Genomic DNA, 17,115 nt, shown 5'->3' on the forward strand with positions numbered 1-17,115 from the left:
ACCATTTCCTTCCTCCAAACAGCAAATTTTTCTGCCCCAAAAGCATATATTTCTGCTCTGAACTGCAATATTTCCTGGTTTGAAAGGTGCTCCAAAATACCAAGTGACTGGACCCATTGCACGCCCAATTTTATAAATAAAAAAAAATTGCATGACTCTGATTATGGAAATCAGAAATAAGGCGAAGCCCACAGAGGTTACCTGCACAAAATGGAAATTAATGGACGCTTTAATGTCTATCGCTGTTGATCTCGGATAGATCTGTATCGCAGTCTGTGGACCACAACATGTAGCTAGTGTTGCCAACCATCCCAAATTTAGCGAGACAGTCCCGACTTTTGAGCAAATGTCCCGAGTTCCGACTTGACCCAAACGGGATAGCCAAATGTCCCAGTTTTTGCTTTTTTTTCTACTGATTAATAGTCAATATTATAAACCAGACCTTCTTCTTATAATGCCTGACAGCTCATTTGCATATACTTACTTCTCTTTTTGCATTGATACACTGATTGTCGCACGCATAAAGACGGTTTCGTTTTTATCGTGGTTTTATTTCTGTTCTAGGCCCTTACTGTTCACAATGCCTTTATCTATATTGGTAGCCACATTAGCTGGGCAACTATTGCACCATTCTTGTTTTACATTGTGGCATGGTAGGACTGAATAAATTTGTGCAACGTGGCATGTACGGTCTATTCTTGTGTATGAAAAAAAAATTTGGTGCATGAAGAATGTTCGTGTTTTTTGATGGTGTCTGGAAACACCAAAAATGTTGGGAACACGGGAACATAAGTACACTTACAAAATAGACGACCTTATAAAAATTAGCTTTCTCATTCCTCCCCCCCACAATCTAAGACCTTCTTTTATTTCATGGCAAAATACTGGGAAGACATGCGATGCAGAATTTGAGAAAATGGCACTTTTTTAACTGTGTTGTCTTCAAAATCGCGAAGGAAATCAGGATTCGGGAGGTGCTGTCGCACGGCTAATAGCATGAACGCACTTTTCCATTGACGCAGTGTCACCATCTTGGTATTGCTCTAAACAAGAGAAATCGGAGATTCAGATAACTGCAGCGCTGTTATTTTCCATGCAGAAAAAATTTAGCAAAAGTGAACGCAAAAAGGGAAAACTAGAAAACTTGAATAAAAAAGCTTGTTTTGCTCACATTTTGGCAACAGTGTGCTGCCCACTTTGCATGTTAAGAGAAGGACATTTCAATATCCGCCTGGTTATCTCAAGTTTCTTTTGTTACTGTACCCTAGCTGCTGCCTGATGGTGATAATGAGATGATTTGTGCAAGATGAGGGAAGGTTTTCTTTGCGGCAGCAGAGCAGAGGGCTTGGAATATAGTAACAAGGCTACCCATGGAAGCCAATAGTACCTCCAAACTTGCTGACCAAACAAGACTGGGTTGCGTGTGATTGCTGGCTCCTGATAAAGTTATGAGGTGTTTGAAAATGGCCCACAAGTTGCATGATACTGCAGAAAGTTTTTTTTCCTTTTCTCCTTTCTTTTCTTCTTTGAGGGAAGGTTCTACAAAGTTTTCTACTTTGAATCTATAAAATATGGGTGCGCTTCGATTCTGAATTGTAAAAAATCAGCGCAAATACAGTCAAGTTCCGTTAATTTGATCCTGACGGGACCGACGAAACTGGTTGAATTATCCGGTTGGTTGAGTTAAACAAGTGGTATTAAAAAGAAAAAAAAAAGCCGGAACACGCTGTTAATTGACAGTGTTTGCCTTTAATGTTAGCTTCCCCGCAATAAAACTATATTGTGCGGTGAAGCATACCAAGCAGGGGAAAGGTGCCACAATTGTGGACACAGCACAGTACATGGCCTCTTTTCATTCTTGGCACAATTCATTACAATAAATTCAGGGGTGGAAGCTCGTGCCAATTGTGCCATCCTGCGCCATATGGCTAACTTTGAATGAAGTCAGTAAATTTTGCGGGATGTTCATGTTCACTGACAATCACACAGCCATGTGTTGGCTAGGGTGTAGCCCTAGAAGCCAAGCTAAAGCAATCCATTTGAGCGTCACCCTCCTTGGAGTGTGGATGTGTTTGGCAGCGCATTGAAACTTGACTGCACGTAATGGAAAATCCTTTGTGCTGTACAATGCATTACGAATGTCTTACGTAAGTTTTTACTCACTCACGGGTTTTTTCTTCATAGCCATTCAGCACATAGAGTAGCAGTGATGCAAAAACTGAACAAGGGTGGTTCTTTCAAACAAGACCAAGATGGCTGCAATCGCAAACTTAGAACAGGAGCTGCGTGTCACGGCAAGAGGCCCTTTTTTGCATGTTCATCAGTAAAAATACAGCTCACCATTGTGATATAAAACACTGTTACAACCAAAATAGTAGTGCAAGATGTGTGAAAATTTCTCAGATAATGCATCGGGCACTGTAGAATCCAAAAATGTCATCACAAAAGTGATTTTCTTCCTATTTTTTTTTCTCCCTCTCTAAGGCCCGTGTCTCTCCTTAAAATATATTTCGCACATTGCGGGGATCAAGGTGCCTTCTCGCATTTTGTCCCCCAGCTCACACGTTGTGCTTAGCTGGATCTCAAGGAATTGCCACTGTAACGGCAACATGGCGGACACGGCTACCGCGCCGAAGCTAATTTCCAGCGCAAACAGTGCTTCTCCCTCCCTGCGTCGAATCACTGCCCGAGCAGTGATTCGGAGACTATGCGAACGGCAGAAATTGTGTTAGCAGCAATCATATTCACAGCACAACTTGATCAGTCCAAAAAGTTTTAAGAAACCATTGTTTAGCATTCAAAATATTGGAGGCAGTTGTTATGGACTTTATGGGACAGCCCTTATAATTGAGCTTGTACAAAATATTGGTCAGCGACGCTGATCAGAAAGCCACTAAACCCTTCTTTTACTTTTCTCTTCATAAATGTTAGCTGTTTTTTTTTTTTTCTTCCCGCTTGCCAACAAAGTAACTTTGCATTTATTCTATGGTGCTCTGCTATTCCAACTGAATCTCATGAAGAAATAATAAATAACTGAGGGCATTGTACAAACGGTGTTCACTTGTTGGTGGGTGTTGTTCATGGTTGTCAGTCAGTATTTCTTGGACACTGTGCACAAATATGTCTAATTAGCTAACTTTATAAACTTACCTAAACGACGAAACATCAATGAAAAAGCTGTAAGGATATTGAAACATGAGTGATAACTGGATTTAAAACAACTTAGATTTTGCATTATCCAATACACTTATCCAATAAGTGAGGTTTGCTAATTGCTTATTGTTTGATAATTAAATATTAGTTGCTAGTGCACAATGAAAAAAGAGTGCTTGTTGACTAGCATTAACAAAAGCCTATCAATATACAATTACTGCTGTTTGTGTGAATCCTTTGGTTATTGTTTTTTTCTTTTTTTCCTTGGCCACATTTAGTTAGCACGTCCAGTATGTAACTTAATACAGGCTTCCGAGGACGCACATGGGTTTCCTTTGTCAAATGTATGACATTTTTTTTTCCTTTAGTGAACTTTCCTCCATGTTTCGAGCTTCCGCAAAACTGATTCCCCATAACCTGATAGTGTTCTGCAAAGTCAAATAGAGAACATCTTTTATTGAATTGTCTATATTTCACTCATGTTGAGCCTTATCCAACGTTCTCCCAGATGCGTATCCTCTGCACGCAAACGAACGATTCCTGCTCCAAAACTGCTCCAATGTGCCAAATTTGCTGCTCCTCCAAAATTCCCTTGGCCGCTTCCATCCCTGTAGATTGCGTGTGCTTCTCCACATAATAAAGCTGTATGGCGGCGCATCTGACCAGTCAAGTTTGAATTATCTGGCGAAGGCCAATTTTTAGATCAAAATAATGGAGGTTGGGCTCGTATATACGAATGGGCACCGGCCGGGACCTTTGGTTGAGGTCGAATTAACGAAAGCCTACTATACTGCCGAATGAATCGGCAGTGTGTTTCTGCATATTCTTGTGCCTCTGTTTAATTTAACCCGTTGGTTAATTAAACTAATTTTGTTCCTGTCCGGGTCAAATTAAAGGCAGTCGGTTGTATAGGCTAGCCAAGACATTGACATTGCCTTTACAGACTACCCGTCTTTATTAAATGACAGTACATGGATTAAATGCCGAAATAAGTCACTGGTAGAGTGTGAACATGAAAAGCAGGTGTGAGATCAATGCATTTAAATTAAGATGTGTTGAAGTAGGCATATTACTGTCCAATCTTGTAAGTTTGTAAGATGATCATCATACTGGTGGTACATTCATATCTCATGGTTTCACAAAACTTAGATGTGCCCAATATTCTCACCTACAAATTTCTTGTATTCACTTTTCCCCTAACACGGAATAAAATTAAACATATGCTTGCTATTTTGAAGTAATTTTGGTGTTTAAAGTTCTTACTACTGAAGCACTTTTACATTGAAATAATCTGCTTCTGTCTAGGAAGTCTTTTTTTAATCTGCACTAATCCGAGACATTTTATGATGCAAAGTTTTTTAAGAAGCAGATTTCACCGTATTTTCTTTCAGGGTAGTGGCTCCATTACCAGCTGTCCTAAAGTGCATGACTGTGATCCAACTTCAGTTACCTTCTCTGAGAGTGATCTGTTGTTTTGCTCTGCAGACCATCGAGATGATCAAGAAGGAGCAGATGGAGGCAGCACAGAACGTGTCGTCGCACGCGCTTCTCAAGAAGACGCACAAGGGGGAAGTGGAGATTGACGACGACAACCTCCGACTGCTGGAGGTGAGTCGTGTCACCACCAATGGCATCGTGGCCATCTGCCATCTCACGTTCTACAAGTGTAGGACTGTGGGCGAGTTGGCAATGCATAATCTGGTGTACAAGAACGGTTCTTGGCCTCAAGTGCTGCAGGTCCCCCCTGTCGTCCTTTGCGGCTTTTTACGTACTGCCTGCACTGAATCTCATTGTCGAACCTGGAAATGTACACTGTGTTAATAAGTTTTTCAACTCCGTCTCGTACCTGCTGCTGAGCACGGTTTGATTCCCCGACAAGGTGGCCGCATTTTGATCGTGGGGCCAGATGCAAAAAATGGCTGTGCACTTAGGCTTGGGTGCTTGTCAATCAACCGCAGGCGGTCGAAATTAACCTGGAGTCTACCACTGCGGCGTCCTTCGTAACCCATTGTGCAGTTCCGGCATGTTGAGGCATTGTTTAAACGAAAGCTGTGATTGTCATACGGTAATCTTTTTCTGTCGGTTCAAGTAAGCAGCACAGTGCCTTATTTTAGGCTGGATGGCAGCATTGGGTGCAGCCGAGTATGATCAGTCAGCGGTCGCATCGTGCACAGATTGTGCCTGTCGCCTCATCTGGCGTCCCTTACATTCGAGACTGCCCGTGAGCCCATTTGCCCCATGGCTGCACCCCTGTGTGTGTATATATATATATATATGCTCCATTACCTTAATTTGGAGCTTGCCTCTGCAGGGGGGAGCCATTTGTAGCTTTGTGGTCGTCAATCATCACCATGCGTCTCAATACCACCCCATATACAGCCAACAGACAATGAAACCAAGGAACGCATTGAGTAACTTAGCTGTAGTTGAAATTGGAAGGTAGAAAATAATAAAGAAATGGGAAAATGAAAGTGGATGAAAAGGTAACTTGTCGTCGGTGGGAGACAAACTCCGCATTACGCATGTGTGGCACCACCAATTGTGCTATGGCGATGGCTACCAATTTGTCCACCAGCTTGAGTACAGTATTTATGTTTAGTAGATCTAGCCCCAGGAGTCTTAGAGCCACAGCGGGCGGACGGGGGACATCCTTCTTGCTGCCCTTTAGTATCTTGGTAGCGGGGCTCGCGAGCCTCTAGCAAAGACAACTCTTCTGTTCTTGGCCGAGCTGCCGCTCTGCTTGACGGCCGTAGTCGTGACGTCCTACAATGCCTATTCTGGTACACCTAACCATTTCGAGTCAGGATCTTTAACGCAGTCACCTTCCCAGCAGTTCGAACCTTGCGGGACTGCAAAATTTCGTTGAATTATCTGAAAGGTCACATAAACAAACCGCAGCAAAACAAACAAACTCAAATCTTTTTTATTGCTTGAACTAATCTGTGATATCCTCTTGTTTCTTTCTCTGAAGCATAACTCAATCAATCATCATGAGACAAAAAGCACCGACATGTTTTAGCACTTACCCAACGTAACACGACACAAAACAAACCACAGCAGATTGCTTCGTGGGCAGGCAGAGCTTCGGCCTCATAAAACTGAAAAATATATTTGTATGGAAGAGCTTCACATCTAGGGGAACAGAAGCGTCGTCTGCTGCATTTAGTGTTTTCGAGATTATTTTTGCCCGTGCACTTAAAGGGGCACAGGCGCGGTTGGGTGGGAATTGAATCAACGGAAGTGGCATGCTTTCGAGTTCGAACTAAACGAGTTTTCCTTTCATAGCAGTGTACGGTTTCTCGTCGAGATTTTTCAGTGCACTTGAATTAGGTGAAAAGTCGAATTAACCAAGGCTGAATTAACGGGAGTCGACTGTAAGAGTTTGTTCTTACAGAATTTTCATTTTTAAAAAGGGCCCTCCTTGCTGTGCACTTGATGAAAGGCAGGGAATATGTCATATGTTAAAGGCATCTCCTTGGGAATCTTTACCTAGCGCTCTTTGACCTTAGATGCCCTTGCGCCAATAAACTTTAATCATCATCATCATCATCATCATCGGGAATCTTTACTAACAAAAAGTTCTCGAATGTGCCTCGTATGAAGAGAGTTGTCTCCAGTTTAGCGCTTTTGGGTGCCACACCGTCATTGCCTCTTCCTTCTTCTCATCTTGCAATTACAGTCAACAACCGATAATTTGGACATGCTTGATTATTCAGAAAGACCCGCAGCACGACCACTAGCCCCATATATCTAACGTTTAACGTCTACTGAAATTTTGGACACCGTAAAGCGTGCCCTGAGATAATTCAGACTCTGACTACACAAGTGTGTTCTAATATGGCCACCAAGTCAAGCAAAATGGCAATATTTTCCTTTTGAGACGCCGCCGGCACGATTGTCGGCCATACTGCTGTTGCTTCATAAAATCGAAAGTGTGGAATCCTAGTCAATTTAGTATATGAGAATTCGGTGCATGCGTTGAGCATACTTTCGTCCATCTGTAGCGACAACACGACAGTAGTTGAGATACAAGCCGCGATTTTGTAGTGATGCTTTCTGCTCAATTCTGTGCCATCATCTACTGTTCATTGGAGGCTGATCTCGCCGTTAACGCATGCGGAGGGTCTCTCTGATCACTGATGAAGCACAAAAAGGCATTGCCAGAAAATTGCAGCTGCAAAGTGTCCCTGCCAAGGGGGAGTGTATTTGTGTGCAGCAACACGCGTTGACAAACTTGAGCTGTACACTTTGGGTGATCAGTGTTGAAAGGTAGACCTTTAATTTTCGTGTGACTAGCACCGGGAACACGTTGACAGGCGGCAGTGTTTGCACACTGGTGAGATAGCATGCTAGGCACTGGGCCAAGGATGCCGTCGCTCCTATACGCCGAAGTGTCTTGCGCTATGGTCGCATGAAATGGAAGGTATCTCGAAAAGTGACAATTCGAGAATACCAAGAATATGGCACTTTTTTTTTTTTAGCCATTTATAAATTATGATAAAGGAACTCATTTTTGGGCATATCCGTCATTTTGGACTCTCAATAATTCGGACATTTTGGCGGTCGAGTCCGAATTGTCGGTCAACTGTGCAGTGGTGCTCACCATGCTCCACCTAACATTGTGCTTGCACCGTGCGTTCTGATCTGGAAGGTCGTTAATGTAGGTTTATAGTCTAGATATATCACACAAGGGAGTGTTGAATATCCAGAATTTTGAATAACAAATCTACAGTTACCTATTCAGTTTGTTCTTTGAATTGAATAGTCAGCATTGATAAATATTTTTTAATAGTTTTTGTCAAGGGTAAATCCTAAAGAGCACACTACCAGAAATAAAATTGGAGCAAATGTGCAATATATTTCATTCCAGCAGCCAGAGCAGACATAGAGAGCAAGAAGTTATGCAGTAGAGTACATTGCTCAGGGAGCTAGACGCTTCCTCCCGAAATGCAGTGCTTGCAATCTCTGAATAGTCCTGGGTGTGCCTATGTGAACTGCTCAATATTTCTGCGTGCTCCATTAGGATAGAATGCCTAATAAACAATGCTTCATAACTTCCAGTGATATAATATGCACAAAAATTGTAAATAACATTGGGTAAAATGGCTGTTTTTTATTCTAAATGTGCTCTACATTCAATTTGATTCGTTTCTGACATTACTTGATTTGTATTTCATTGGATCTCAAAACTTGCTGTTTGCACACCTTTATATCACACCCATGCCATATTATCATTGAAGGCTCAGAACGATTGCATGATTCTTGTCATGTGTGGGAACAGCAGTGGTACGAGTCATTACGTGTTCTGCTGGGTTCGTTGACAAAGTTCGTGCTTACGTTTCAGAAAGCCGACGAGAAAGCAGCGGCCGAGCACCCCGAGCCGCCAGCTGCACGGGTGCCCAGTGTCGGCAGCACAACGGCAACCGTCGAGACAGCCGAGAAGTCGGGCAGGGACACGACGGATGCGCACCGGTCACACCTCTTTGATCTCAACTGCAAGATCTGCACGGGGAAGGCAAGATGCTGCCTTTGGTTTAATTTTGCGTTCTCGCGCTCTTCGTGCCATGGGCACTTCCTGAACCAGATTGGGAAGCACTGAACACGGATCCGTGGCTGTAAAGTTCTTCAGCCAAGCACAAGGCCGCAGGTTTGGTATCTGTGGCTTGGCTGCATTCGAAAGGAGGTGGTGCAGTAACACCTCCATGCCGCTCTTTGGGAGCGCATTGATGAGCCTTGACAAATCAGATTTGCTGAAATCTGCTATGTGCATAAAGTTACATGAAACAGAAAACTATTAAAGGAAAATTGTTTTGTGAAAGGTAAGGGAAAACCTGTATTGGTTTACTTTGTAGCTTTGTGCTACTCTCAGGTGACACACAATCTTCTAGGCTTGGTAAATATTAAGTATTTTTTAATATTTGACTGAATGTTTTCTTCAGATCGAATTTCAGTATCTGCGATTTCTGAACTATTTGGAACGAACCAATACAAATTTGAAAGCACCTACAACGAACAATTTTCGTTTCGGTGAGTGAGTCACATTTCCAGGCTTGAAAAGGCTCAAAATAGCCAAGACAAGCGAAAGGTGAAGAATTTAGTTACAGAAAGAAACCTGCCAAGTGTAGGTTAATGATGACCACAGTGTAAAGCGCAGTTACTGATGCACTCTAACAAAGCACATGGATGACACAGTCGGCACATCGAAGAATCGTGCCACAATGACGTATACCGTAGTTAACCCTGAATCTAATGTGCACCCAACTTTCGCTGGTTTTAAGTAGTAAGAGCAACCTGAATGCAACACACTTCCGATTGATAAAATAAAATGTAGCATGCACCCAACATTTGTCATCAGAAAAAAAAACTAGGATGTGTAGAATTTCATTCGCAGCAGAGATATTTTTTCAATGCGCTTTCATAATGAGAGCCGCGCATTCTTGTTGCAATTTGTGTTTAATTGGCCACAGATGCCAAGTACACGGGTGGTATCCTCGAGCGATCATTTTCAGAGATACACTGCTGTCACTCTCACGAGTTTTTACGTGACTCTGCATTGAACTGGTCAAAGTATGGGCGGCCAACAGCGTTCCTGGCAGTGTGTGCAGATAGCGAGCTTGTGTAACGCAACCAGAAACATTGGATGGCCATATACACCAGCACATCCAGTGCCAAGTCATGCAAAATCTCGCAAAAGTGATCGACAGAGCGAACCACTCCAGATCATAGACAAGAATAAAATGAACCCACAGCGTGGCCCACAGAAACATCTCAAAAACGTCCTCTGTTGCCATCTTGTAACGGTGACGTGTCTGACGGCTCCGACGGTAGGCTATTGCCAACACTGCGAACACTGTTTTGGTTTCGTATCCAATTGTAGCGCGCAGGCAGTTTTCGGACCCATTTTCTTGGAAAAACAGTGCACATTAGATTTGGGTAAATACGATAATCTCCTATGCTTGCGTCCTCCAATCCTTCTTTCCGACCTTGACAGTGCTGCTCCGATTGCCTGTTCCCGCCTGTGAGCACATCACCTTCTCTCCAAGCATTTTCAGTGATAACTAGGGGTAGGCGAATCTAATATTGCGCACTAATTATTCATATTCATCTTTGAAGGTAAACTATTTGGTATTTTCGAATCATCGGAACTAACCAAATATTTCGCAGTAACTGACTGATAAAGTCAGGTCACTGTTCTCCATCTGCTTAACAAAGCATCGCAAATTATCGGAAGTAAGACAGCAACAAAGCTGTTTGAAGCAATGCAGAAACAAAATGGCTAATTCATTCTTTGCTTTCGCTTTTGCACCAGAAGCCTACATGACAGCTGTGGAGTTCTCACCCGCGCTCTTGGGACAAAGGAACGACAACACAGTAGTGCAAACAATCGCAAGGGCATTTATTGCACCTCTCATAGACTAATGCCTGCTAGCCAAGTTGCTATCCCCAAAACATGCCGATGGGCACGCTACAAATCACGGAAGTCCGACTCACGACGACCGGATAGCGAGCGAATACGTTTTCCCCATGCTGGACACCAACACCTGGTCGTTCGCGCGTACGGTCACACGAACGGTGGCACGTTCGAAGGAGCCCTCGCGAGACGGTCTCGCAGAAGCATGGATCGCAGAAGCACCTTGCTGAACCCGCAGCCAAAGAGGAAGTATCGTCTCCTTTACGCGCCCAAGTAACCCCGCTGTGAGGCGGCATTAGCAGCGCAACACTCGCGCCATCTCTCGTACTGTGCTTCACACCGACCACCGCGGGCCCCATACCACGCGACAAAGCCGGATTACAGAAGACGGGAGCTATGCGGGAAAACAACGTATCAGGGGACACGTGAGAGTCGCGCATCCCCACACAGCTTATGATTTTTCCTTGTAGTTTTGTCATTTAGTGTTTTTGACGCTGTAGTCATGTACAGGGTACACACAGGTCCTCAAAATCTTTGAACACCCTTGAAATTGAAAATTGAGTTTGAAGGCCTTGAAAGCTCTGAAATTTCTTTTCCGCTCTTGAAAAGCCTTGAATTCTTATGTGCTTCAAGGGGTCCGATTATGTGGCCCACTTTTCGTGGCGACTCAATGTGGTCCCAGCAGACTGCACTACAAGAGTGCTGTAGCTTACCGTGTTCCGTGACCAGCACCACAGTTCGGGCTACAATCTCAAACTGCGCCTGCACAAGGAGGGGGCATGTGCAAGATTTTCTTTCTCCTGTGCTTAACAAAGGGCACTGGTAAAAGTGCTACCTGCTGCCGCGCCCTCCATCTAAAACGCGCAGGCACAGTTCAACTTCATGGAACAGTCGCCGACCAATAATTTGAACTCCATGGGGACCACTACCAAAACGTCCAAGTAATCGGGAGCCCAAAACACCGTATTCACCAAAAAATAAGGGACATTATTTGACAAGTGGCCAAAAAAAAAAAAAGGGCATGCCGTATTCTCTGATCGTCACATTTGGAGATACCTTCAATTTTGTGTGACTAGTGCACCTGCGTTTACCAGTGACAGCATTCTTGACACAGTGCCAAGCACGCTATCTTATCACAGTGCCAAAATGCTGCCGCCCGTCGATGCGTCCGATGCTAGTCACGCGGAAAGTGAAAGTATCTTCGAAAGCGGTCGTCCGGGAATACGACCCAAGTTTGTCAACACTTTCTATGTGCACGTAGGCTTGCCTTTGGCCTAGACAGTCCGTGGCCGCGATTTTCTAGCGGTGCCTTTTTTTATGCCATTCCTTTGAACGCTTTTTGTGCTTCGTCTGTGGTCAGAGTGGTGCTACACCCACCACGTTATTAATGGGATCACACTGGCCTGGAACGGTGGTTGATAAGAGCAGAACGGAAGTAGCCGACAAATCGGGCAAATCTCAAATGCAACCTTTACGACTTAAGTGGCTTGGCTTGTGCTGTGGTTTCGCCACAATAGGTCATTAGTAGATTGGCTATGGTTTGCTAGTTTGGATTTCGAAGGTTCGATGACGATGCCAGCAACGTACCAAAAGGAAAATATTTCTATTTCCGCTTGACTTGGTGGTCGTATTAGAAATGCTCATACAGTTAGGCTGAATTATCGCACGACACACTGGCATTTTACATTACGGTCTTCCTTGTACATTAAGTCTATGGGATCAGTGGCGGTGCTGCGTAGCTGTCAAAATCATGCCCGCATTGTCGATGGGCAACTATCGGATCGTGGTACACACGTTTAGCTTGACGGGACTAGTGCACAGCAAACAAAACAGTTCCCTTCCCATTTTGATGCTGCATTCTTTGCCGTCTTGTCCCATCATTCGTTCCACTTCTCCTAGTGTCGCTCGTCCACAGTGCGATCTGATTCGTGCCCCTTGACCACCTTGACTTCTGGCTGGCTTTCACTTCTGGCTGGCCCAAAAAACTTGCCGGCCACAATGGGGCCAGCAGCTTCTTTCTTTTTATATATATATAAGATGTGCCAACTCTGCCTTGGTTTATATCCCCTAGTGGCCAATTGAAGAAGGTACAGCCTCAACAGCATGAGCATCAGCTCCTGGCTGCATTGTGCACATCCGATCTGGGTGCCGTAGGTGTTCCCCCCACCCTCGCGTATTGGCTATGGTGTTGCAGTGCGCATTGGTTAGTGGGGGATCTGCACGGCCATTTCCTCTGTGCGTTTGGGTGGCATGCCTGGGAGGAAGTAGCAGTGCTGCAGTGGAGATTTTGCATGTGCGCACTGCTGTGGTATTCCTAAAGTTTCTTTCAAAGTCCCTGAAAAGTTGTCGAATTTTTCTCTTGTAAACCTGTAAAAGCCCAGTTTTATCTTTTGTGCTACAACTGGATACTTCTTTTCCATGGCCCTTTTACACGTGTCTACAGCACCAGCAGCCTTTTGTCCCCCACAATTTCTGATCTCATTTTTTTTTTTATCCAACCATTTCTTTTTTTTCTTTCTTCTTCTTTAAGTTTTGGAAAGCTACTCGGTACAGCAGCCATCCATTCTTAAAAAATTTGTTTGAAACCAGCCTCCAAAAATGTTCAGAGGCTATTCATGCAGTTATTTAATGGCAATTTGTGATCTTGTATCTATTATGTATCCCTTCCACCTGATGGCTGTTCTTCTTGCACTAATCAGTGCAGGCTTAGTATTCCTCCTGTTAGTACTATATGCATATGCGTTTCACTATTTGATATTCAATACTCACTATTCACATTCGATTTGTGTTTGAAAATTTATTTGCCCTCCTCCAGTAATAAACCACAATTCCAAGTACTTGAATGAACTGCGCATCTGCGTAAAATTGTGCTTTATTCTGTGCTTGTTTTTTGAGGCCGCTGTTTGTTTTGTCTTCTTGTCACAGGTTGCCCCACCCCCTGATGATAGGCAGACTCCTTCACCACCACCACCGTCACGACGGTAAGGGCAGCGCACCGTGCAGAGTTTACTTTGGTGCCCCTGTTTTTGAGAATCACCTCTTTCTTTACTCTTTAATTATTAATTAAGTATTAATTTTTTTCAAACCGAGACACTGTAGTGGGTCAGCATTCCACCTTTTTCTGCTGAGTGCAAGTTTATGGCCTTGCTGCTCATTTACTGTGGCTACACTTTCGATAGGAGCAGCTTACGAAAACAGCTAAGCGCCATAATAGCCTCTGTGTGGTAATGATGACTATAAAACCCGCATTACAGGGCCAGTATAAACAAAGTGCAGCTTTGGGATTCAACACCACGTCAGTTATTTACATAAACGAAATGCAATGCATTGTCCAAGATCAGGCCTGGGACAAATTATTTGGCAAATAATTTAAGTGTCTCTGTGGATGCACTTTCACAGATTAATTAAACCATCGTTTAGCAATTGTTTACTATAGTTTTCTGAATACAGCGGAACCCTGTTGTTGCATTTTTCAAGGAACTGTGGAAAAAAGAAGCGTAACAGTGAAGAAGGCCCCAAATCGCAACAAAAACATCATAAACAGCTCTGCACGCAGTATGATCAAGGAAAATGTTCCCTGACCATCAGTGGCTTAGCCAGAAATTTCGTTCGGGGGGGGCTCACTTTGCAGCTCGGCCACCTCCTTATAGAAATAGTCGAGGAATCAAATACATTAAACAATAATAATAACGGCGTTGCCATTGCCAAAGATGCTGCAAACGAATTCAAGACAAGTATGTATTTTTTCGTAGAAGAATATACTCGTATGTCTCAAAATTGTGCCCGAAATAGCTGATATCAATGCTTCTATGATTTCTTTATATTTAATAACTGAAGCAAATGTCACACGAAGTTTAGAACTATATCAGTTTGAAACCAGTAAAGCAGAGCATGCTGCTGATATGAAAAATGTAAAGGCCATGAAATGTGCAAGTTGAGGACACATTTTTTAATGAAAATTTGTTAGCCTCCTGGCCTTTCTCTCATTTGCATCTCTCTCTCTCTTTCTGTCATTCAAGAACTTTGTTTACATTTTTGTACATATGCAACGACCATGAAAAATATCTCAGTGACGCTGTCCTTTGTTAGAATGCATTGCGCAAGAGCAGCTGTCACCAGTCGTGTATTGCGAGTAATTGCTCCGAAATTATAGTCGCAACAGAGAGCACATAAAAAGCAGGAATTCTGCAAAATATACGAGGGTGAGTCAAATGAAAGTGAGCCAATGCAAATATATGAAAAACGGGGTACTTTATTTAAGAGTAGTTTCCATGAGCATTTAGACATTTGTCCCACTAACGAGTCGTGTAATTCCCGTCTCATAAAATTCCTTGGGTTGCTGCTTCAAAAAACTGTAACTGACTCTACGTCATCGTCCGACATGACTTTGGTTCTCCTGAGCAGTTTTTTCAAATGCTCCCAAATGTGGAAGTCGCAAGACGACAGGTGTGGGCTCTATGGCGGATGCTGCGGCGTTTCCCACTTGAGCTTTGCCAGTTTTGTATTAGCCACATCAGCGACGTGTGGCCAGGCAATGTCGTGGAGCAAGATGATCCCATTGCTCAATTTTCCACGTCGTTGCTCCTTCATTGCAACATGCACCCAATCCGACGTTTCACAATATCGGAAACAATTGATAGTCTCTCCATGTTTCGCAAATTTGATCAATAATGGCTCCTGGCGATCGAAAAAAAAGTCAGCAACTTTCCGGCCGAAATGACGGCCTTTGGTTTCCTTGGGGATGGTGTATTCAAATGTTTCCACTGTAAAATTTGCCGTAGTCTTTCAGGCTAATAGCGACACCATGATTCGTCCTCGGTCACAAGTGGAGACAAAAAGTTGTCACTCTTATCGTGATATCGGATTAGATGAGTCAAGGCAGTGCCGAACTTCTCCGTCTTCTGGCGATGGTTCAAAATCTTGGGCATCCATTGTGCATACAAGAGTCGATAACCGAGATGTTCATGAATTATGGTGTGACCCGAATCATGAATGATGTTCACACGCCCTGCCAATTCATCGATTCTTATCCTCCGTTCTTGTCTAATCAGCCTTTGCAATTGTGTTGGGAGTTGTTGCACGGTGGCTTTGGCCCAGCTATGGATCGTCTTTGCAACTTTCACGTCCTTCTTTGAACCATTTGTTCCAACACTTCACAGTGGCCAATGAAATGCAATGTTCAACGCACACGGCAACCATACGGCGACTAATTTCTTTTTTGGGAGACATCTCCATCTGTCAAAAACCTCACCACACCAAGCTGTTCAACTTTTGTAGTGTCCATTATATCAGGCAACCATGTTGAACCCAGTACATGAGAGCATTAAAGAACATTTATCCGGACTCCTGCATGTAACTTTTGTAAATGAGATGCCTATGTGCTATGCGCATGCCTCGCAAATAATGAACCGAACTATTATTGTGCAGGGCGGGTTGGCTCATTTTCATTTGACTCGCCTTCGTACATTAGAAATGTGAAGATACAATGTAATGTACAAATGCGAAGATACAGCTTGATAAAAGCAAAAAAGTCACTGGAAACAAAGTTCACTGCACATATACACAAAACTTTGCAACAAGATATCTAAATATACGTATAAGCAATAAATTTACGTATCTAAGAAAAAGTCACTATATATTATGCACCAAAGAAGGCAAATAAACATGTTGCGCAACCACAGATTCACACATCACAGCCCCCCCACCCCTTCCCTCCATCCCCCCGATGTATGGTACACGAAGGAAGGTGGCGCGCTTCCTCCTTGCTTTTCTCCCTTGCACACACAAGACTGAGGCACTATCGTCAGCTAACCCATGCCCCCCTCACCTTACGCTTTCACTCGTACATACAGCAGTTTGTGATTACCACCTGGCCGCAGGGTCGCCGAGTTTTCGGGGAGCCTACCGACACGCTGGTGATGAAATGGTCACTGCCTAGATTCTCTGCTAGATTGGTCCAGAATACCTCGTCGACATGGTTTGTGAATGTGAGATCTGGAAAGGTGTCTGCACTGCCGCTGTTACCTAATCTCGTCAGGTTTTGAGGAAGACCGATGAGTCGGAGATCATATGATTTGGCCGCTCGCTCGAGCTCCCGGCCTTTGGGGGTGTCTGTTCGGTATGCGGCGCGCGGTCACGATGTTACCGCCCCTGGACTTTATACGGAACATAGAGTGTGTCGGCAACGGCAGGAATGCGCCTGGAGTATCTATATAAATGCTATTGCAATAATATAATAAGAGTATCCCGCAACTGAAGCGTCCCGTGGCCAATTACTTTCCGCAAAAGAAGTAACAAAACCGAACTTTCACCATGCGACAATTCTCTGCGCTGCAACAATGTCTTCTTCTTTTGCGGGGCGGGGGTGCCGAAATGAAATAATGCAAAGGAAAGCATGTTGGCTACAATGGAATGCCTACTTTGAGCACCTGTGTGGCTACCGAAGGGATATCGAAGAAAATGTGAGACGCTTGGTCCACAGAGAACCATACACATACTGCTCGCTATTCTACACCGGCGAGACCAAATTTTCCACAGAGGTTGCGCTCAAG

At 43.8% G+C, this 17,115-nt stretch overlaps 1 protein-coding gene across 3 annotated transcripts in view; it reads left to right on the forward strand.

Annotated features, from left to right (window-relative positions):
- Positions 1-17,115, forward strand: part of pps (protein partner of snf) — a 145,966-nt gene that overhangs the window by 101,255 nt on the left and 27,596 nt on the right. For all 3 annotated transcript variants that reach the window (XM_075690710.1, XM_075690709.1, XM_075690711.1), the window contains 3 exons: positions 4,639-4,761; positions 8,498-8,668; positions 13,490-13,545. In XM_075690710.1, coding sequence (XP_075546825.1) covers positions 4,639-4,761; positions 8,498-8,668; positions 13,490-13,545 — 350 coding nt within the window. The remainder of the gene's footprint in view (positions 1-4,638; positions 4,762-8,497; positions 8,669-13,489; positions 13,546-17,115) is intronic.

The sequence above is a fragment of the Dermacentor variabilis genome, chromosome 4 (assembly GCF_050947875.1).
Source record: "Dermacentor variabilis isolate Ectoservices chromosome 4, ASM5094787v1, whole genome shotgun sequence".
In the NCBI taxonomy this organism is placed as follows: domain Eukaryota; kingdom Metazoa; phylum Arthropoda; class Arachnida; order Ixodida; family Ixodidae; genus Dermacentor; species Dermacentor variabilis.